Source organism: Lathyrus oleraceus, chromosome 2, assembly GCF_024323335.1.
Source record: "Lathyrus oleraceus cultivar Zhongwan6 chromosome 2, CAAS_Psat_ZW6_1.0, whole genome shotgun sequence".
In the NCBI taxonomy this organism is placed as follows: Eukaryota; Viridiplantae; Streptophyta; class Magnoliopsida; order Fabales; family Fabaceae; genus Lathyrus; species Lathyrus oleraceus.
The window spans coordinates 30,927,198-30,948,851 of NC_066580.1; the positions used below are offsets into that span (position 1 = coordinate 30,927,198).

General features: G+C 35.0%; 2 protein-coding genes across 3 annotated transcripts; both read right to left on the reverse strand.

Moving 5' to 3' along the window:
* Positions 1 to 10,429: 10,429 nt before the first annotated feature.
* LOC127117863 (hydroxymethylglutaryl-CoA lyase, mitochondrial) lies at positions 10,430 to 13,304 on the reverse strand. Of its 2 annotated transcripts, XM_051047984.1 has the most exons (9): positions 13,139 to 13,304; positions 12,576 to 12,770; positions 12,150 to 12,354; positions 11,847 to 12,026; positions 11,674 to 11,754; positions 11,437 to 11,600; positions 11,232 to 11,368; positions 11,032 to 11,147; positions 10,430 to 10,916 (listed from the first exon to the last, which is right to left on the reverse strand). In XM_051047984.1, exons 2-9 carry the CDS (start codon positions 12,743 to 12,745, stop codon positions 10,662 to 10,664), a joined length of 1,308 nt encoding a protein of 435 aa, XP_050903941.1. In that variant the 5' UTR covers positions 12,746 to 12,770; positions 13,139 to 13,304; the 3' UTR covers positions 10,430 to 10,661. The 2 variants fall into 2 exon arrangements, with proteins under 2 accessions (XP_050903941.1, XP_050903943.1); XM_051047986.1 differs by lacking the exon at positions 13,139 to 13,304 and having other exon boundaries at positions 12,576 to 12,888.
* Positions 13,305 to 13,847: 543 nt separating this feature from the next.
* LOC127117864 (uncharacterized) lies at positions 13,848 to 16,763 on the reverse strand. The gene is made up of 6 exons (XM_051047987.1): positions 16,555 to 16,763; positions 15,138 to 15,200; positions 14,993 to 15,062; positions 14,824 to 14,864; positions 14,571 to 14,630; positions 13,848 to 14,215 (listed from the first exon to the last, which is right to left on the reverse strand). Exons 1-6 carry the CDS (start codon positions 16,618 to 16,620, stop codon positions 14,162 to 14,164), a joined length of 354 nt encoding a protein of 117 aa, XP_050903944.1. The 5' UTR covers positions 16,621 to 16,763; the 3' UTR covers positions 13,848 to 14,161.
* Positions 16,764 to 21,654: the final 4,891 nt, after the last annotated feature.

A 21,654-nucleotide genomic window follows, 5' to 3' on the forward strand; every position in this document is an offset into this window, starting at 1 on the left:
TTCCAGTTTTTGCTTCTAGGTTAGGTTTGTGTCCCATAAGTTTTCTTTATATTTTTTCTTCAGGTGAAATTTTTACCAAAGTTATGACCCTAGTATGGTTTGATTGTTGAATGACATATATTGAGATTTTTCGAAATACACTTTTTCAAAAAACTATATCATTTTTCCTTAAACACTTTGGGTTTTCTAGCATTATTAAATTGTTGTTCTTGTGTATGTGTATAATGATATGAAAATGGAGATTTAGGTTGGTCATTAGTAGAAGTTTTATCTTCACTAGGATCATACCCAATTCCTCTTCTATTGTTCTGACTGACTCCATAAATCATGGATGCCATTATACTCCTCCCTATCCCATTTTTCAGAAACTTTTGAAAAGATTTTTCATATTTATAAATTATTGTGTTTGAAGTTTGTGGAGCTTGAGATAACGCTTCTTCAAGTTTTGAGCAATTTTTCTTTGTTGCATCTCTTTCTAATGTCAAAGTTCTGTTTTCATCTTTTAGTTCTAAAATTGTTATCTCAAGTTTGCCACATTCTTCCAATGTTTCTTCAAGAACGCCTTTTATAGCTTTAAGTTTTTGTTTGAGTTTCTGATAAGAGCTGAGAGTTTCAGACAGACGTGATTCTAGGTCAGATCGAGAGATTTCAGAAAATACCTCTTCTGATTCAGATTCTTCATCTGAAGTGTTCTTGGATGTGGTAGCCATGAGTGCCACATTCACCTGTTCATCAGAGTCTGATTCTGATGAGTCAGATTCGCAGCCATCACTCCCTTTTTGGTTCTTAGGGAATTTTTCTTGAAGTTCTCTTTTCTGGAATTGTCTTTCTTTAACTTGGGACATTCGTTTCTGTAGTGACATGTTTCTTTACATTCATAACACGTAACATCTTTGTTAGATTTACCTATTGAGGTTGATTCTGATTGGTCCCCTCTGGGTCTTGGTTTCTTGAAGTTATTATTCCTCTTTCTCCAGAGTTGTTTTACTCTTCTGGTCAGAATGGATAATTCTTCCTCATCATCAGAATCTTCTTGTTCAGAGTCATCAGCGTCCTCTGTTTCGGCTTGGAAGGCTTTGTTTCTGTCAGACTTGCGCCTTTCAGATCTGGACTTTAATGCTACGGACTTGATTTTCTTCTGAGGCTCATCTTCCTCCAGTTCTATCTCATGACTTCTGAGTGAACTGACAAGCTCTTCAAGGCTGATGTTGTTCAGATCCTTTGATAGCTTTAAGGCTGTGACCATGGGTCTCCACTTCTTCGGCAAGCTTCTGACTATCTTTTTGACATGGTCTGCAGTTGTGTATCCTTTGTCTAGCACTTTGAGACCTGCAATAAGAGTTTGGAATCTAAAAAACATTACCTCTACAGCTTCATCATCCTCCATTTTGAAGGCTTCATATTTCTGGATTAGAGCCAGAGCCTTTGTTTCTTTGACCTGAGAGTTTCCTTCATGAGTCATCCTTAGGGAGTCGAGTATATCTTTAGCTGTTTCCCTGTTGGTGATTTTTTCATACTCATTGTAGGATATGGCATTGAGAAGTATCGTTCTGGCTTTGTGATGATTTTTGAATTCGCGCTTCTGATCATCTGTCATTTTACTTCTGGGAACGACAACTCCAACATCTGTTACACGAGGTTTGTATCCAATTGTGACAATGTCCCAGAGATCAGCATCATAGCCCAGAAAGAAACTTTCAATTCTATCTTTCCAGTAATCGAATTTCTCTCCATCAAAGACAGGAGGCTTAGCGTTGTAGCTGTCTCTTTCGTTGGTGTTGGCCATAGTTTTTCTCGTTCTGGATCTCTCTACACTATTAAGTGTTTGATTAGAAAATCAATAACAGAGCCGAAGCTCTGATACCAACTGAAGGTGAGAAAAACAAGAAAGGGGGGTTTGAATTGTTTTAGAAAATGAAAGCTTTTTCAAAAGTAAGAACACACAAATTTTATACTGGTTCGCTTATAACACAAAGCTACTCCAGTCCACCCGGCTAAGGTGATTTCGCCTTCAAAAAGGACTTAATCCACTAATATTGAAAGATTAATACAACCAAATGTCTAAGAGAGTGATCTCTTAGTCCTCCCAAGTATACAGACTACGCATAGTCACTTAAGGAACAAAAGCAATTTAGCAAAAAATAGATTGTAATCGAGAGTGCTTCTAAGAGTAAGCAAATATTACAGCAGAATAAACAGGCAAGTGTTTTCACATATGAGCAGCAGCTCGTGAAAAACTAAGAGAGAATGTAAAGAATTTTATGTGCGTTGTTGTGTCTCTCTCACTGAAGTATGTTGTCCTTTATATAGTGGTGTAGAGGACCGTTGGAGTGATGACAGAATATTGGCCTTTGATGAGCATTCAATGTCATTACTTCTGTGTTTCTTGCCATAACCAATTTGTCTCCCTGAATAATTTCTTTCTAAAAATACTTCCTTTCCATTTGAAGAAATTCTTTCCGTTACTCTTTCTGGATTTGGAGAATCTTCATCAGAGTCTTTGTTATCTCGGAGTTTCTGTGTCAAAAGGAGATTGCGTTGAGGTTACATCAGAGCTTCTAAGAGTACTGGTCTTCTAGATCATCAGAACTACGTCCAGTGGATGTTTAGAGCTTCTGGTTCTTTGTACTGTCTTGTCTTGCTCAGAGTCAGAACTTCTAGAGCGCACTTCTTCTTCAGATGCTTCTGATCTTCTAGTACTTTGTATCTGATCAGAGTTTGTATCTGATAAAACGATCAAATTCCTTTGTTGCTGTTCAGAGTCCTGCACACTTAGAGAATTTCTGTTAGGGTGCCATTTTTGGTTTCATCCTTTGTTATCATCAAAATCCTGGAATTATATTGTAGAACACATTTTGTTCTTACAGTTAGTAGTTAGTGGTTAGTAGAATAACAATAAGCAAATAGAATAACAAGTTAATGTAAAGAAAATGGTTTCATCTATGTATCAAATGACCCAAACATGGTTGAAATAGAGGCAACCTATCAATGCCTCAAAGTATCATGAAGGATCTATTGATCAATCATTAATAGGTTTGAAACATTGAAGGTTTTATCAACTCTAAACAACCATAGCCATGATCTAATAGATCTCATCAACCAATAAATATAAATGATAACAAGAAACAAAGTTTGATTGAAAATGGTGGATAAAAAGTAGTAAGAGCAAAAAAATCCCCAAAAGGGTGTAAACCCAACAAAAACCACTTGTCTCAAAGTTGACTCAAATATCTCTCAAAACACAACCCAAGAGTAAAAACTCATTTCCAAACACAAAACAAAACCAAAAACGTCAAGGAGTTTGAGTCCAAAATATTACCAAGATTGTGGTGTCAAAACTAGGTTGTTGTTGTGTTTGGGCTTGAGAATGAAGCAAAAAAGCTTGAAAGAGGGTGGCTATGGTTGTTGTGGTAGAAAAAGGAAGGGAAGAAAGTTGTATGTTTATGTGGTGGTGGTGAATGATTATGTAAGTGAAGGTCACAAGTTTGCTATTGTTTTTGTTGTGTGGAGATTGTGGATTTTTACATGGTGGTTGGGTGGTTCAAAGAAGAAAAGAGGGTTTGGGTGAGTTAGGGTTTAGGTTGAAGAGAGGGAGCTTGAAGGTGATTTGGGCATAGGTTTTGTGGCTTTCAAGCTTGAAAAATGAGTGGGGATAGTGCTCTATTTATAGGGGAAGCAAAGGGGTTGAAGGGGGTGAACCAAAAGGTCCTTTGTGTAAAAAACAGAGCCATTATTGCTGCCAACGCAGGTGTAATCGGTTATCATGATTAGGGTAATCGATTACACATTCCAAAATGGCCAAAAAAAACAATTTTTGGTCTGTGTAATCGATTACCATGATAGGGGTAATCGATTACTCAGTCAAAAATGGCCAAAAAATCAATTTTTGGTCTGGGTAATCGGTTACCATGATTAGGGTAACCGATTACCCAATTTTTTTTTTGAAATAATGAATGTATGCATGTGCAGTAGGGTCATGGATCAGATGAAAATTGTATCGGGGTAGGATGAATTTTGGGGTATGACAGGTAAGCCTAGTCATGGGTAATGCTATCTGTGAAAAGCCATTTATAAACCTTCGATAGTAACCTGCCAAACCTAAGAAACTTATGACTTCGGAAGCATTCTTCGGTCTTTCCCAATTAATAACTGCCTCAACTTTAGATGGATTGACTGATACTCCTCCTTGTGGTATTACATGACCAAGAAACTTCACTTCGTTCATCCAAAATTCACACTTACTTAACTTGGAAAAAAGTTGCTTCTCTTGCAGTACAGATAGAACAATCCTTAGGTGTTCTCCGTCCTCTTGGGGAGTACGAGAATAAATAAGAATGTCATCAATAAAGATCACCACGAACTGGTCCAAGTAAGGTTGAAATATCCGGTTCATGTAGTCCATGAAAACAGCTGGGGCATTCGTTACACCAAACGGAATTACAAGGAACTCATAATGGCCATATCGGGTTCTAAATGCGGTCTTTCGTACATCCGAACTTTTAACCCTTATTTGATGATAACCCGATCGTAGATCAATCTTCGAGAACATGCAGGCTCCTTTCAACTGATCTAGCAAATCGTCTACCCTTGGCAGAGGATACTTGTTCTTGATGGTAACTTTATTCAACTGGCGATAATCAATATACAACTGCGTACTACCATCCTTCTTCTTTACTAATAATACTGGAGCTCGCCATGGTGAGACACTAGGTCAGATGAAATGCTTGGTTAACAACTCTTCCAATTGATTCTTCAACTCTCTCAACTCTAGTGGCGCCATGCGATACGGAGAAATGGAGATTGGAGTCGTCCCATGTATCAGATCAATAGAGAATTCCACTTCCCTTTCAGGAGGAAGAGAGGTGACATCCTCAGGGAAAACTTCCAAAAGTTCACAAACAACGGGAATTTGTGTAACACTCAGGTTATCGCTAGATTCCTTGGTAAGTACTAAGAGAACTGACTTTTCATTCTTAAATAAGAAATTAACCATGCCAACCGTACCTTCCAAGATAGTAGTTAGTACATCCTTTGGAGCAGCTTCACTAGATGGAATGATAACCAACTTCTCTTCACATCAAATAAACACCGAATTGGCGAAAATCCAATCCATCCACAAGACCACATTAACCTTCTTGAGTGGTGAACAAATAAGATCAATTTGGAAAATTCTACCATTCACCAAGAGCGAACAATTTTCACAAATCAACGGTGTCTCAACTACATCATCCATGGAGGTAGTAACCACCATAGGAGGAGACAAGGGAATTGCTTGCAAGCCAAGACGCTTCATGCACTGAATTGATACAAAAGAGTGTGTTGCCCCACAATCAAACAATACAAAACAAGGATGATTATTGATGAGACACGTACCAGTAAATTAAGGCATTGTTTCTCTTGGCCTTCCTTGCATCCAAAGTATAAACTCGACCGGTACTCCTCCCCTGCGTCTGATTCTTATTCTGAAGACATTCCCTAGACATGTGTCCCTCCCTCTAACAAGTAAAACACCTAACTCCACTTCCAGCATATCTTCCAAAATGAGACTTCTTACACACTTGATATTCAGGAGGTTGGTTAGGTCTTGCATGTTGCACCTGTTTTCCTTTAAAAGCCTGAGATCTAGGCCTAAACTGGCTACCTGGCCTCCCTTGGTCCCTCTGTCCACTCCTATATTGATCCATTTCTTCTTGAACTTTCTTCAAACTGTTCTTAGACACATAACATTGCCTTAACAATTCAGCATAAGAAGTGAATTCCCTTTGAGATACACTATGTGAAATTCACCCCTTAGACGAAACAGAAACTGATCAATCTTCCACCTATCATCAGGTGCGTACGCGGCCTGCTAGACTAAAGCGCCATATCTTCAAACTTCTCGGCATACGCAGCTACCGACATAGTACCCTACCTAAGCTGTTGAAATTCAAACTCTTTCTGAGTCCTCAAGGAACTAGGAAAATACTTATCCAGAAAAATAGTCTTAAAATGCTCCCAATCCCTAGGTACTCCTTGATTGGTCATAAAAGTTGAAGCACTCTCCCACCATCTCACAGTTGGACCCTTCATCATGTAAAACACAACCTTATTCTCTTCACTACAATGCATTATCTGAAAAATCCTTTCCATGCTGGTTATCTACTCCTGAGCCTTCACAGGATTCAACCCACCATGGAATTCAGGAGGACTCATGCGGAAGAAATCTCGAAAATTACCACCTGCAACTTCTTGTGGAACCTCTTGAGGATGAAAACCACCATTCCACTGTTGCACCATTTGTTGCATGAATTGGTTATGTTGTTGTTGCACAAACTAAGGCCATTGAAAACCTTCACTGCCACTTGGCGGGTCGGAGTCTGAATTCTGGGTTCTGGGTCTACCACGACCTCTGCGTCTGTCAACCATGATCTTGGATGTCATGCAAATAGGATTAAGTTGATCAGGCTCAATACTATGAATATATATATATGTCTAGAATACCCATATATATATGTCTAGAATACCCAACTGTAACACCCATATATAATATATGTCTAGAATACATATTATACATAGTGTAAAACTGGTACTGAAATACATAAGTGCCTAGCAGCACAGTGTATATATGCAAGTACATGCCCAAAATAAATACAACATGGCACAAAATGTACATAAAAGTGCCCAAAATAAAACTACTGATCTAGATCATTAGACAATGATCCCAAAAATATCCACACAACGGAAAGAAAAGCCATCCAATCATGAGGTAAGCAAGACATCACTATATCTTGTCCTTACCTTTCACCTGCTCAGAACCACCTGAAAAATAATCAACAACATGGGATGAGATAATAATCTCAGTGGGTTCCCTATCTTATGGGTCCACTCGGATCTATAGGGTTTTCTAATCAATATTCAACTCATATCTAACTCAAGTCAACAGGGGAACAAAGACTTGAGCGATGGGGAAACTAACTCGCAATGTATGGCAACATGCACCTGAGTTCTTACAAATCAACCACGATCATTATTCAGATCAGGAAACATCAATTTCCGAACGGACTTACGTCTAAGCCAAGCCCGGTTCATGCATGCTCGTATGATTCGAATTTCGCGGTGGATATCGGGTCCTCTATGAGGCTTAATCCCCAGTTCAAGTGATTGTCACCCGTATGGAAATCTAACCCACTTAGGGTCTCTTTTACCATATGGGAATCCAACCCATTTAGGTGTCCACCTTTCCCCCACGTCCGCCGTAGTTGGGGCTCAAACCCAATTGAGGCTCGAATCATCGGTCTCACATCCCAATGCTTACTCATTTAAGCATACCATATAAAGATGTGCACCATCACAGAAAATACACATTCTGAATACATGATCGGTTTCATAAATCATCGGTTCCACGAACCATAACAAAATCCATCAATCACAGGTGACTTCATTCACCATAATACACAAATAATAAAATGGCATGTTCCATACAATGCGTCTCATTCTCAATCATGGCAACAATTCGTCCACGACCTCCACATAAGCGTCGAACGAATGAATACCGTATTCACATATTATCTAGGTTATAAACCTAACTCATGACCTAATTTCAATCCTAGGTTAACTCATTAGATTCATCATGTAATTTTCACCATTGGCATATATTCAACATAAGCATAGCATCACAAATGATTAATGGTTGGAAGAATGCATTTAGAAACACTTAAGAAATGGATTTTGAAGTTTTTAACTTAAGTCAACCGATTGGTTGGGGAGGCCCAATCGATTGGTTCCTCTCACATTTCTGTTTTTCAAAGTTTGCTGAGGATCAATTGATTGATCCTGAGTGTCAATCGATTGGCTCACTGAAAAATTTTAACTGTTCATATACAGAAAGTTTGTGCAAAATGGATTGTAATGCAGTGTCAATCGATTGGTCCTGCTAAAATTTCATTTTTTTCTGCAAAACAAAGGATTGTCAATCGATTGATGACAGGGACCAATCGATTGGTCCACTCACATTTTCACATTTCCACTTTACAAACACCATTTTCTTTGTTATCTCTTCTCTAACACGCCATCCATTTCTTCTTCCAACAAAACTCATCATATTACATGCTCATATACACATGTATAGCAAGGATTCCAAGTCCATAACCACAAGGATTTCAACATCATAAACACTACCAATCATTTAACCACAATCATAACAAATCATGTTATCATAGCAATCAGAAGAACACACCAAGGCACATGTTCATGGAAATCAACAAGAGCAAGAAAATATTCATCTTATAGCATGGATTTTCATGATTTGTCTATCATTCTACAACCCTAATCCTCTAGAAATCTAGGGTTTCTAACTAGAACCCACCTCAAGAAATTGAAGAGGATAAGTTGTTGAAGATGAGATGAGGATGAAGATGATGGTGTTGGTTCCAAGCTTTCCTTCTTCTTCTTCTCCACTAGCCTTGTTTTCTCTTCTTCTACCTTTCCCTTGAGCTACTTCTTTCTTTCTATCCTTTCCTTCTTTCCTTCTGATTGTTCTACTGATAAATATCCACAAGGCAAGTATGTTATAACATGTGGTGGTGAGTGGGTCAAGGTTACTAGCAAGTGGTCATCATGATTTGTGTGGTTAGTAAGTGGGTGGAGTGGTAGAAACAAATATCTCAAGTGGTACTATCCATAATATTTGTTCTACCAGAGCTATTGACCCATTATTAGTGTTACCAAAATGTCCCAATTAATAAAAGGTCAGTCCCAATTAATATTAATTAAGTCAACCTGAACTCATTATTTACTCTATTTTATCCCAATCGACAACTTTTAGAGCACATAGGAACTCAATTGATCTCAATTAATAGGAATTTAGGCATTTAAGGAAATACGGGGTATTACAATAAACGTAGGAAAGTTAAAGTTTTCAATGTGGGAGACGATGTGATGGTGTTTCTGATTAAGGAGAGGTTTATAGTTGGTACTTATAGTAAGTTGCAGTCACACAAGTATGTCTCGTTCAAAGTGCTCTAAAAGATCAATGATAATGCTTATATGGTAGCTCTCCTGAATTTAATGAATATATTTAATACTTTCAATATTGTTGTCATTCATGAGTATCAAGCAGATGGGGCTCTTTATCAAGAAGAGAACTCGGGATCGAGTTCTTTAGAGGTGAAAGAGACTGATGTAGGAAGGCTGGTTGCGCGTATGAAAGAAGAAGTCACGCGTCGGAAAGGTTTGACATGAATTGTGTAGGTTTGGCTAGGGGTGTACATGGGTTGGGTCAACCCAAAAAATCCGGTCAAACTCACCCCAAAAATCCATAAAAGTAGATTGAATCGGGTAATTGGGTGGATATGGGTTTAAAAACTAAAAAAATTCATTTAAAAAATTGGGTTTCGAGTAAAACCGGACCCCAAACCCAAAAAACTCATTGACTCACTAATCATACATTTATTATTGCAATTTTAATGATTTTGATGAATATTAACTTAGTTGTTGCAATTTTAGTCACTTGAACATTTATTATTTTAGTGAACCATGACTTTAACTAACTTTGGATATTTCACTCTTTGGTTATTTTGATTCTAATACGATTTTATGTCATACAACTTTAGTTTGTTGATAGTATTTTATGACGATTTTTATTAGTTGATGTATCATTTATTATTTTATGATGCTAAAAAATAGTAAAAATATGTTATCTAATTTTTTTAAAGATAAAAACGTTGAATAATTTTTATAGAAAAATATGATGACTCGCAATTTAGTCTTTTAATATTAATAAAACAAAAAATATTATTTGGGCAACCTACTATCCAACCCAGCCCAACTCAAAAATCAGTGGGTTTACTCAAACCGGCTCATTGGTGTAGCGGGTGGTTATTTTATCTCACCCAAACCGAAGTGTCCTATATGGATTGGATATTGAATTTGGGCAAACCCAACCCAAACTGGCTCATATACACCTCTAGGTTTGCCTTCCAATATCATAATGACTATTATTATACCTTTCTGGATAGGGAATCAGCTCACGTGTCCAACCCACTGCTTTGCAATTGCAATGACATGTGAATCTTTTAAGTCATCCAGATTTTTTTAGTCCCAAATATAACATTTTAATTTCTTCATAATTTTTTATTTATTTTCTGATTTAAATTAAAACTCCATTAGAATTTCTTTTTCTGTTTAAGATTAAGAATCCATTAGGATTTCTTCTTTTATGTATTTAAACACACTTGGGTATGGACGTCAAGGTTACCTTTATATAATAAAATTCAATAGTTTTTCTATTGGATGGATTCCCGACGGATTTTTTTACGCTTGCAAATCTGTATTCTCATTCTAGGTTTAACACTTTCTATTCTGTAGTATTTCTAACTGCGGTTATATTGTCATTCTACTAGATCATGATGCATCGTGATTATAGAAGCATTGGTTAGGAAGAAATCGAAGATAAAACATAGTGCAATCATCTTATTTTTTGTTCTTCATATTTTGCTAATAAATAACACAAATCCTCAACATTAGCTTGGGACAAATACAAAAAATAGGAAGGAAAAAACAGAATATTAACTATCAAATCATCAAATTTGTAATGTCATAGTATGAACTAAGCATCATGTCACTGCATGAAGCATTCACATGAATTTATATATTGTTATGTTCCATAATATTTACATTATATATCATAAATCTTGAAGGCGGGCATCGGCGGTGGATCGGTTCAACGCAACGGAAGTCTTTGAACCGGACGGCCGCTGTAAATGGTTGTTGATGAAGTCTCCGGCGAGCATGAGCTTTTCAAGATCAATGTTGGTTTTCACACCAATTCCATTCAGCATGTACACAACATCTTCAGTAGCAACATTTCCTGTTGCTCCCTTGGCATATGGACACCCACCAAGACCAGCAACTGAGGAATCCACTACACTAATTCCCATCTACATAAATAGAAACTAATGATTGCTTCCATTGATTTACTTAGAACAATCCTCGGCGCATCGATAAAAACTTTGACGTATACGATAGGCAAGCAAGTAAAAAGGAATGACTTACTTGGAGGGAAACAAGAATGTTTGAAAGGGATTGGCCATAAGTGTCATGGAAGTGGACAGCAAGCTTGTCTATTGGAACAACTGCTATAACAGCCGCGAGCATAGGGACAACGGTTCCTGAACACGACATAATGAAATCGAACGATATATCGTTATTCATAGAACCGACGAATTCTAATAAAAGTTCATCTAATCACTTACCTGGTGTGCCAACTCCAGTTGTGTCACCAAGAGAAATTTCAAAGCAGCCCATGTCATATAATTCTTTAGCAACATATGCGACTTTCGAGGGAGGCGTTGGCCCGTCCACCGGGCATCCAACGACACATGATATATACCTATCACATTTGAAATTAGATAAACTAATTGGAATGTTAAGAATATTTTGTAAAGGCAAAAGCCATACCCTCTCACAGGAACTGACAGTTCTTTAGCAGCACGAGTAACAGTTCGATAACGAGCAAGACTCTCTTCAACGCTGCAGTTAATGTTTGATTTTGAGAATGATTCAGAAGCTGATGCGAAAACAGCTACTTCTTTTGCACCAGCTGCAATAGCAGCTTCAAAACCCTATAAAAGTAACCAATCAATCAACATTCTGAATAAAACCCTTTCGTCTTATGGTTCGTCGAGATGTACGTACCTTTAAATTAGGCGTTAGAACCGGAAATCTGACGCCTCTCAAGCGATGAACTTCTTGCATTACTTCCTTTGCATCAGCCAACTGGAAGACAGAGAAATAAAAGACACAAAATCAGACAGAAAGGATTCTCGAAAAACATCAATATACAATACATTATGCATAATGATTGTTACCTGTGGAACCCATTTCGGAGATACGAAACTCGTTGCCTCGATAACAGATAATCCAGAAGAAGCTAATCTATGAATCAATTCAATCTTTACAGCTGTAGGTACAATGTTCTTTTCATTCTGTAATCCATCTCGTGGACCAACTTCCACAATCTTTACAAACTTCGGTATACCTTCAAGAAACTACATTGTCCATTATCGAATTATTAGACTTCGGTACCAATGCTAACTACTACAAGCCAAAGAAACATGATAATGTAAACCAACTACAGAAAATTTTAAACCTACTGTGGCCATTGAAATTACCTTATATGTCGAATTTGGAATGCCTTCGTTTTTGAACTTTGGACTATAATGGTATTCAGAGAACGAATCATCAATCATTCCAAATTTCATCGACTTCCTCGCTTTGGTACTGGCCTTTTGGTTTAAGGATTCATCTTGGGAGAAGTTTCTTGTTTGCCTTTTCCATGGGAATGTCTCTGCTGTATACTCTTCATCATCATCATCACTGCAAGTAAGATAGAAGGTTGTGTCATCGATAAACAATCTTTCTCTAATCGTAGCACTCTCAGGCATCCTTAACACGTAAGATCTTACAATCTTACGATCCAGCACTCGATCTTGACTACACTAGTCTTAGAGATGACAAATCAAAGAGTATACTACAATACCGATTAGAATCAAACGTAATTAAGGGCCTAACTCAAGCCGAAATGTTTCATGACTCACTTGCAGCTGTTAGATGTACTGCAACTCCGTCCTTCAAGCCAGAAGTTCCCCATGCCGCAGACATTATCTACTCTCGGACGACAAGTGCCAGACGAGAATCTCTGAATCCTATCAATGGTACTCATGCTCGGCAACTTGTCGACGCCAAGAGGTTCCTCCAAGCTTGACATGGTGAAGTGAAATGATCAAACCGAACTGCCAAACAAGATTTACGTGTAAGTGCCGCACATGATCAATAACATATTTCAAACTTAATTTGCTCAGCTCATTGTTGCCCCAAAGGGCAGAAAATCACTTTCAAGTTTCAGCTTTCAACTCACTTTCATGCAATAGGAATGGCTAATACAAAAGCATGTGTGAAGTGGTTTTCATTACCAAATTTCCACCTACTCAAACAATGATGAAAAAGGTATTGACTTGAAATATAATCAATAGCCAAAGGAAAATGTAAATCCTACTCTTCAATTTTCACAGACACTAAGACATGACAATACAGACATAGGTGAAATAAAAAGTAAATATGCAGTGAAAGGAAAAAGAGAGAAATGGAAGAAAAAACAGACCTGAAAAAAAGATAGAGAGTTGAAGAGATGGAAGGGAATGGAGAAACGTTGTTGAAAGTGAGGAAAGTAGAAATAGGTGGAAATTCAAAAGGAATAAGAATGGAAGAAGGTAGATGAGGAAAAAAGGTAGGAATGAAAACGTGCAACCAATTCATTGAATTAATCACTTTTTCCAACTTTCAACTATAAATTCTGTTGGAAGTTGGTACTACTCTACCAATAATAGTAAATTAATAATCTATTTGACTTTTTTTTTTTAATAAATCAGTCTCGCCCAAAAAATAATCTCTTTAAAACTTGAAAAACTTGAAAAAGGGAATCACAGTAAACAGTAAGTTTTTTCTATTAGATTTAATAAAATGAAATTTAATAAAAATATTACTATTAGATTTAATAAATAATTTATAATTATTAACAAAAAAAATGAGAATGTGGCAGTTCAGCTAAAATTTTGTTTAACTAAGCAGCTATAAAGGACGGCCACACATATACAAAGATACAATGGTCTGACATTTACACACATTTTTTTCATAAGTATTATGCAATAGGTAGGTTAACTAAATTTCAATCTTAGAATTTTTATTTTATTTTAATACTTTTCTTTTTAAAAAAATATTAATTTAAAATGTCAAATTTATAAAAAAAAAATTTAAAAATGAATTTTAAAAAAATGACTTCAAGTTCTTGAAACAAACGAACGCGTTATTCGTAAACTTAAAATGAATAGTATTTGAGCATAAAAAAAGTTCGTGTCGAACTTGAACCAATTCTTATCGGATCGAACCAAACTGAAATGAGTTCGACTCGACTCAACTCATTTCCTGCGTGTGAAGAAACTCCCACATTTGCATGATACATTCTACCATTCTAATACAATCATTGTCTAGTATTCCCACAACAGATTTACTCAAAATGTCACAATAAGTAAATTGACAACTACTTTGATACACTGCAAATGAATTACAATGGCTGAATTTTGTATCACAGGGAATGTGGAAAGAATGCATGAAACCCATCACAACATTAGGATGAGTTTACCAAGTTTCGAGCGGAATCTAAACTCAACTCTTCATTGACCTGAAGAAATAAAACAAAGGATTAATTACTATGCACTGTCAGTGTAAAAAGATTTACACTGTCGATTCATCAACATCACCCGTTTGCATTACTTCATAGATTTTCAAAATAAAAGTCAAATTTATTTTAATATCCAACGTCTAAGATTAACTGACGGTGTAACAATCAGGGTATTTCAATTAAATCCATAAAACAATAAAAGAAATTTTAGTTTAACACATTATAACATTTTTATAGAAAATAAATGTGCTTCTATATGCATAAATTTGAAACATATTTTTATGTTTCCCCGAAAACACTTTCCATGGTTTCTTCTATGAAACAATGACCAAAATGATAATCAGTTTACACATACCAGTCTCTTATGAATTTGTTGGAATGCCTGGCAAAATTTCTCGGCTTCTTCTGTACCAACCTGTAGAAACATTAGAACCAATGAGTCATGAACCGAGTCTCATTCTAAGTGTTCTTGACATCAATGACAGGTAAATGACATAAATCGTTGTAACATCGCCGTCACAGTTATAACACAGATACAACGATATAACATACCCTGTCCAAAACACACACACCACTCTCCTTTTTATTGTGCAAAGAATTCAAAATACCTTTTTTGCAGCCTCTGATTTTAGCTTGCTCCAAAATGAATCTGTTTATTTGAAGAATTCACATAAGCAAAACATTAATTTAGAAAACACAATTCAGTTGGTTATTGTAACAAAATTAACTATATTGCTCAGAATAAATTTGTCGAACAATAAAGGTTATATGTGATACCGTGTTTGTTGATTCCTTGATTCTCAAAATCCCTATCCTTTTCATTCCATGCATCATGCCATTCATTTAGCTGCAGTTATGAGTTAGACAACATTATATGTTTACACAAACATCAATACATATGTCACAGTTTCAGGATTACTACCTCTTCCTGTGCGGATCGAGATCCAGACCCAGATGCTAATTGTTTGGATGATGATTCTTCTTCCTGAAATTTAACACTTGTCAGTTAGATGCTTCGGTGTACTCTCAAAATTTAAGCTAAAAATCCAAAACTTTAACTTTGCTTTAAATAGTTTCTGACTATGTTGTGGGAAACAGGATTTCAAATTCATAAATTAAAATATATGCAAACCTTCACCGGTGTGAAGGCCTTTTAAGGCTGAAAAATTCTATAAAATGATAATGTTTTCCATCATATTACATATGCAAATGGAAAAACATGGGAAATCATTCCAATATCTTTCTTAAATGAAAATCAAAGCAAAATGAGATAATATTCTATCTATTCTGAAAACTCCCTGGACAAATCCTAACAATTCATATGGCAATATACACATAATTATAAATTGATTCATTGCTCATAACTCAGACACCGGACATATCAATGACACTAACACTAATTTGTAGATGTTCTGGCCCATTCGCCAGGCCCACGATGGAAGGCCCAACAACAGGCATCGCACGGAAAGACGCGCGGAACAGGTAGGACCTTGCCCTAGCCGAAGACAGGTGATTCCGGCCTCCAGTGCATCTCACACCGTTAGATCTGATCGGACAGCAACCCGCATGAGGCGCTGTATCCCACGGGACGGTTTTAACCACCCGCACTATATAAAATCTAACACGCATCATTTCAGGTATTCTCTCATTCCTACCCTCATACAACTTTCTCACTCATTCACTGACTTGTACGCTGGAGTGTTAACCTTAGATATCCACCCCGCTCCGCCGTACCGGAAACTTACTCCACCATAACAATTTTTTGTTCCAGTTCAGAACAGTAAACAACAATAATATTTTGAGCAAATGAAAGTTATTGAATGTAACTGCATATGTGGGTGAGGTGTACGCATCGAACACCCGACGCACGCATTCAATCAGACGAATCGGTGATACATGATCTGCAACTTCAATACCTAGTTCTAGTTTAAACTGACAACACTATTTCACAATTTCTTTTGCATCAACAATTAACAGTTGAATCCCTCTCCCCTATTTCAAAACTGGAACCACCTTCTTAATATCAAATAAACCTAATTCAGGTCTGGACCTAATTAAGATCTCAATCTCATACTCCCTCATCACAGTTTTCTCTGAAATATCCTGATAACCTAAATAAAACTATCTTAAAAACAAAGTATAAGCAAATGGGTAATTGGGTATCAGAAAAAGCACCACCTAAACAACGAAATTGACAACATGGGTATCTTAAAAATCGAAACTTAAAACAACAGAGAAGTGAGATTTGTGATGGTGAGTAATAAAAATACAAAATCAAGAAGAACACATAAGCTTCTAAACCCTAAAAATACAAACACTAGAGATAGAGAGAGAAGTACAGTGTAATCGCGAGAACGAACAGTAGGGAAGAGCTGGAGAAGGCGTTGAAATTCAGATTCATCCATGGTTATGATTATGGTTGACTGCTACAAGTTTCACTTTGAGGATGTGAATTTGAGAGAAATGACTTCACTGACAGACAACCTTCGGAAAACGAAGCACACTGCACACACTATTCTACGATTCTCTAATTTTTCTTTTGTTTCAGCCATTCTTTGCTCCATTTTTATTATAAGAAAAATTTATTTTTTAAATATATTAAATAATTAATATATTTTTTTATGAGATTAATTATTTTGCACGGTCAAATATAAAAAAATTTACACACTCAATGCATCATAATCATCTGTTTGTATTACTTTTTAAATATTTAAAATAAAAGTCAAACATTTCAAATATATAAGTGGTTATTATTAACTGAAAATGTAAAAAATCTTTATACTGTCAGAGTATATTAATTAAATTTATTTTTTATTATATATGAACATATACCTTTTAATTGTTTTTTAATATATTTAAAAAGTGGATATTTTTAAGTACTCCAATAAAGATGAGAAAATAATATTTATTTTATTTAATTTATTGGTTAAATTTGCATTTTTTTTATTTATACGCAAACCTCTCGTTTATGAGCATGTAATTTGTCATCTCCCATTTATATTTGGCACTCCTATTTAGAGTAATTAAAGATATAAATTTTAGAAAATTTAAAAATTTACATGTTTTTTTTCAGAAATTTTCAATCAATATTAGAGATTTTGAAATTTTACAATTTTTGTATGCAAAATTACTAGAAAATTTTTAATTTATGGAAGTTTTTTCTTTTCCCCTGAAATTTTGACAATTTTTGATACGGATTTAAAAAATTTCAATAAAATACCAGATCTTTTGAAATTTCCGCTATTTATGGATTTTTTGAAATTTTCAGTATTTTTTTAAATTTCTGATATTTTTAACCGGAAATTTTTTAATTTCCGGTATAAATGCAAGAATTTCCAGAAATGCGAAAAGAATGCGTATCGAAAATTTCGATTGTACTACCGGAGATTTTGATTTTTGTATGTTAGTAAGAGTGAAAATTTTGGTAGAAAAGCAAATTTTGATTGGTAAATAATAGCGAATATATTTTTAAAATTTTGAAAATACGGGGGATGTCAGATATAAGTGGGGTGAAAGTTAAATCTTCCTCATTTAGATAGCCTAAATATGGAGAAGTAAATATTTTGGATCAGTTTGTTTTACCTTTAAAAAAAATTGATTTTTTTTTGTATTTTTCAAAATGGATTTTTAAAAAAATGTTTTTCAAAATATTACAAGTTTTTCTAAATTTGTTTTTTTATAAATTAAAAGACTAATTTTGATATATTATAACATAAACTTACATTATTGAAGATCAAAGTATAGTCAAAATCATAGTGTGTTCAAAAAGTTCTATTTCAAAAATGATTTTAATGAAAAGCTATAAAATTTTGATATCCAAAAAAAATTGATAAAATGATGAAATACGTAAAATAGAATTTTAAGAATAATTATTCAAACCAAACTTTCATTTGAAACTTTTATGAAAAATTTCTTTGTAAATTTTTTTTACATCGAAATATGTTACACTATAAAAATCATTTAAAAAAAAGCCAAAACAAACGGGTCCTTTAACTTTTAAGCTCAAATTGACTCGAGAGAACGCTAGCCGAGAATTTAACTTAACACCCCTCACTTATACCTGGCACCCCCATATAGTTTCAAAACTCCAAAACTACCCTTGTTATTATTTATCGACCAAAGTTTGCTTTTTTTCAAAAAATTTCACTCTTACTAACATCTTAAAAACAAAAATTTCGGTAGTACAAACGAAATTTCTGGTACGCACATTTTTGCATTTTTGAAAATTCACGCATTCCTACTTGACATTTGAAAATTTCCGATGAAAAATACCGAAAATTTCAAAAAAATATCCGGTATTTTTCTGTGAAATATTAAACCCATATCGAAAACTATCAAAATTTCCGAGGAAAAACAAAAAAACTTCCGATAATTTCGAAATTTCCGATATACCAGAAATTTTACATATATATCAAATTTTCGGTAATAGTGCAGAAAATAGGGAAAATGTTGTATTTGTATGGTTCGGAGCCAGCAGGGTCATCTACAGATTCTTGCACAGATTTCACGCAGTTCTTCACCACTGACGCATTATATTTTCTATGTAACAAGTTTAATTTAAATATTTTCTCGTCTCTATATGATATTGATAGTATACTTTTTATGTGATGTAAATGGCAGATAGTTGACTCTCGAACTAAAGTATTAGCATGGGCATAAAATATTGGCAAACAACATGGTATTATTATTGTGATTGTCCGTTCTGATACTGCAAAAGGCAAGCAAGGTAGGAAAGATAAATTGATTATGGGGTGTGAGAGAGGATGAGATTATAAAAGGAAGAATGCATCTGAAAGCAGTAAATCATCATAGGACATTTAAAGTATGAAAGTGAAATGTCATTTTAGGATGGATTTGTCCTGAGTGATAGCGGTTGGAAAGTGATAGTTAGGTGTGGGTTGCACAATCATAAATTATATAAGGATTTAGAAGGTCATGACTGTCATATCCCAAAATGTGTCCTACTTTTTTCAATTTTGTCTAGCTTATGGCTCGTTTCATCTACATTACCTCAAAGCATTCATTTTTCTCATTAAGATGTATTTATCTGCATGCATTCATTCATTAGCATATATTGGTTCAAAAGTTTACGGGTGCTTGGATTTTGACTATATGGCTCAATTAGGTTTTAACCAGAAAATTATGGCTCATTGGCATTTAGTCTCCTATTGTGCAAATTTCATCTGAATTAAAGGTGTTTTATCTTTGGTACAAGGTGTTCTCATGGTGAACATGAAAATTGGTTCAGAGGCAGGTTTGACTTTTGGTCAAAGTTAACCCTATAGTTTACTTTTGACCCAGGCTTTGGAAGCTGCCTTTTTTAGTGGAACTTGATCATTGATAAGAAGACATTTGGAAGCATTTGGGAGAACTTTGACTTTTGAACAAATCTATTTTTGACCATATATTTGGATATCATCTTATTGGATCTAAGGATTATCATTTGGATTTAAGTTTGAATGGCTTACTTGTATTTCAAGAAATATAGAAAAGTCAAAGTCATAACACTTAACACAAGTCAAACATGACTATTTGATTGATCTTGTTCCATGGTAGTCCACTTAATTTTTCTATACAAACTCAATCAACCTAACATTGACAATAAGGGTGGTGCAATTCCGAGCTTCTCATAGCAATCAACATCCCTTTCCAAACACCACATTCAACCTATAAGCAAGGCATTTTCACTTTCCAATTCTTCATTTAACATACAAACAAGGCAAGGTTCACTTGATTTAACAACTTACAAGCCATACATAATTATATCAAACCAACCATGTCCTTTCAAACTTCACTAACATTAATAATTAATTAAATTCAAAACCTACAAACAAAACTAATACTAATTGTCCTAACTTGATCTAAGCCAACAGAAATCATACAATTCATATTCAGACTCTGGCACAATCATAAATTATCTAAGGATTTAGAAGATCGTGACATATTGAGTTCTCTAAAAGTTAATGAAATACATTTTGTGAATGACATGACGAAGTACAACATGGCTCCACGGTACATAGTTGCTGCTTTAAAACACAAAAATCTAGAAAACCGCACCAATGTTACCCATGTATATAAAGCTAGAGTTACGTATAATGCGAGCAAGAGAGGTCTATTGACAGAAATGCAAGTTTTGTTGACTCTTATTCGTAGAGAAAAGTACATGTGAAGTACTAGAAATAAGGAAGATTCAAATATTTTTGTTGATATCTTCTGGACACATCCTAATTTAGCGAAGTTATTGAATATTTTTCATTTGGTATTGATTTTTCATTGTACATATAATACAAATAAGTAATGTGAATCATGATCATAATTTTATATATTTCGACATACTTTAATTTATCAAAAATTTTATTATGTGCATTATGATCATACAGGTACTGACTACCACTGCTTGAGATTATTGATGTTATGTCAACAAAATTGACTTTTTCGGTAGGCTTTTCCTATTTGGAACATGAAAGGAAGGATACCTTCAAATGGGCACTAGAGAATCTCAAAGAGTTGTTCTCTTCCAAGAAATTGCTACTGAAGGTTGTGGTGACGAATCGGGAGCTTGTGTTGATGAATACCATGGAAGTTGTGTTTCGAAATTCAACTCACATGTTATGTTTGTTCCATATTTCAAAAAAAAACATTAACATGAAATGTAAAGAGTATGCTAAATCAGAAAGACATGAACATTTCATGGATTTATGAAACAACATCATGTATGATATTCCTTTGTTTGTTAAGTATGTGAGTGAAACATGGTTGACACCTTATAAAGAAAGGTTTGTTGCTGCTTGGACTAACAGAGTCACTCATTTAGGGAACACAACAACGAACAGGTGCACATACATCATTTTGATGTTATTACATTACTAAATATAATTTAAGATATATTGTTAACTACAAATGTTAATATGGATAAGACAAATCATATTACTAGCAACACAATGAATACCCTCGTGCTCATAATCACATGCAACAACAATCCCACAAAGGATAACAGTAATGTATTTCTAATTTTTAAATAATGCAATGTTAAGAAAAAGTGTCAACAAAATACAAATAATTTAGTACAAATCTATAATAATGTCAGCGACAATAAATAATGAGTAAACAAATAAAATCAACATTGGTCCACCACAAGCAATGTGTGTTATCTGAGATAACCCAATATAAACCTCATCATCGAAGTTTACCAAACACGTGAGGTTATCATAAACAAGTGTTATCATCTACATTCGATGTTGTTTATCAGTCATACCAAGCGGAGAATGTGGCATGTCATATTATGGTCCTCCATCATGTAAAGGTCCAACATCATCTATAGGCTAAACGTGTGGGAAGATGCGAGAGTTTGGTACTCTAAACTACCACTCTAGATAATCATCCATACACTACCAGGGAAAGAAATATCCATTAAATACTCTCTATTAGCAATGGCACCA

Coding starts and splice junctions, on each gene's coding strand:
- LOC127117863 (XM_051047984.1), bottom strand. CDS start 12,745: ATGTCAAGCTTGGAGGAACCTCTTGGCGTCGACAAGTTGCCGAGCATG. Junction 11,755..11,846: donor CTCCGAAATGGGTTCCACAG/GTAACAATCATT, acceptor TCTGTCTTCCAG/TTGGCTGATGCAAAGGAAGT. Junction 11,369..11,436: donor CTGTCAGTTCCTGTGAGAGG/GTATGGCTTTTG, acceptor CAAATGTGATAG/GTATATATCATGTGTCGTTG.
- LOC127117864 (XM_051047987.1), bottom strand. CDS start 16,620: ATGGATGAATCTGAATTTCAACGCCTTCTCCAGCTCTTCCCTACTGTT. Junction 15,201..16,554: donor TTCGTTCTCGCGATTACACT/GTACTTCTCTCT, acceptor GTTAAATTTCAG/GAAGAAGAATCATCATCCAA. Junction 15,063..15,137: donor CTCGATCCGCACAGGAAGAG/GTAGTAATCCTG, acceptor TCATAACTGCAG/CTAAATGAATGGCATGATGC.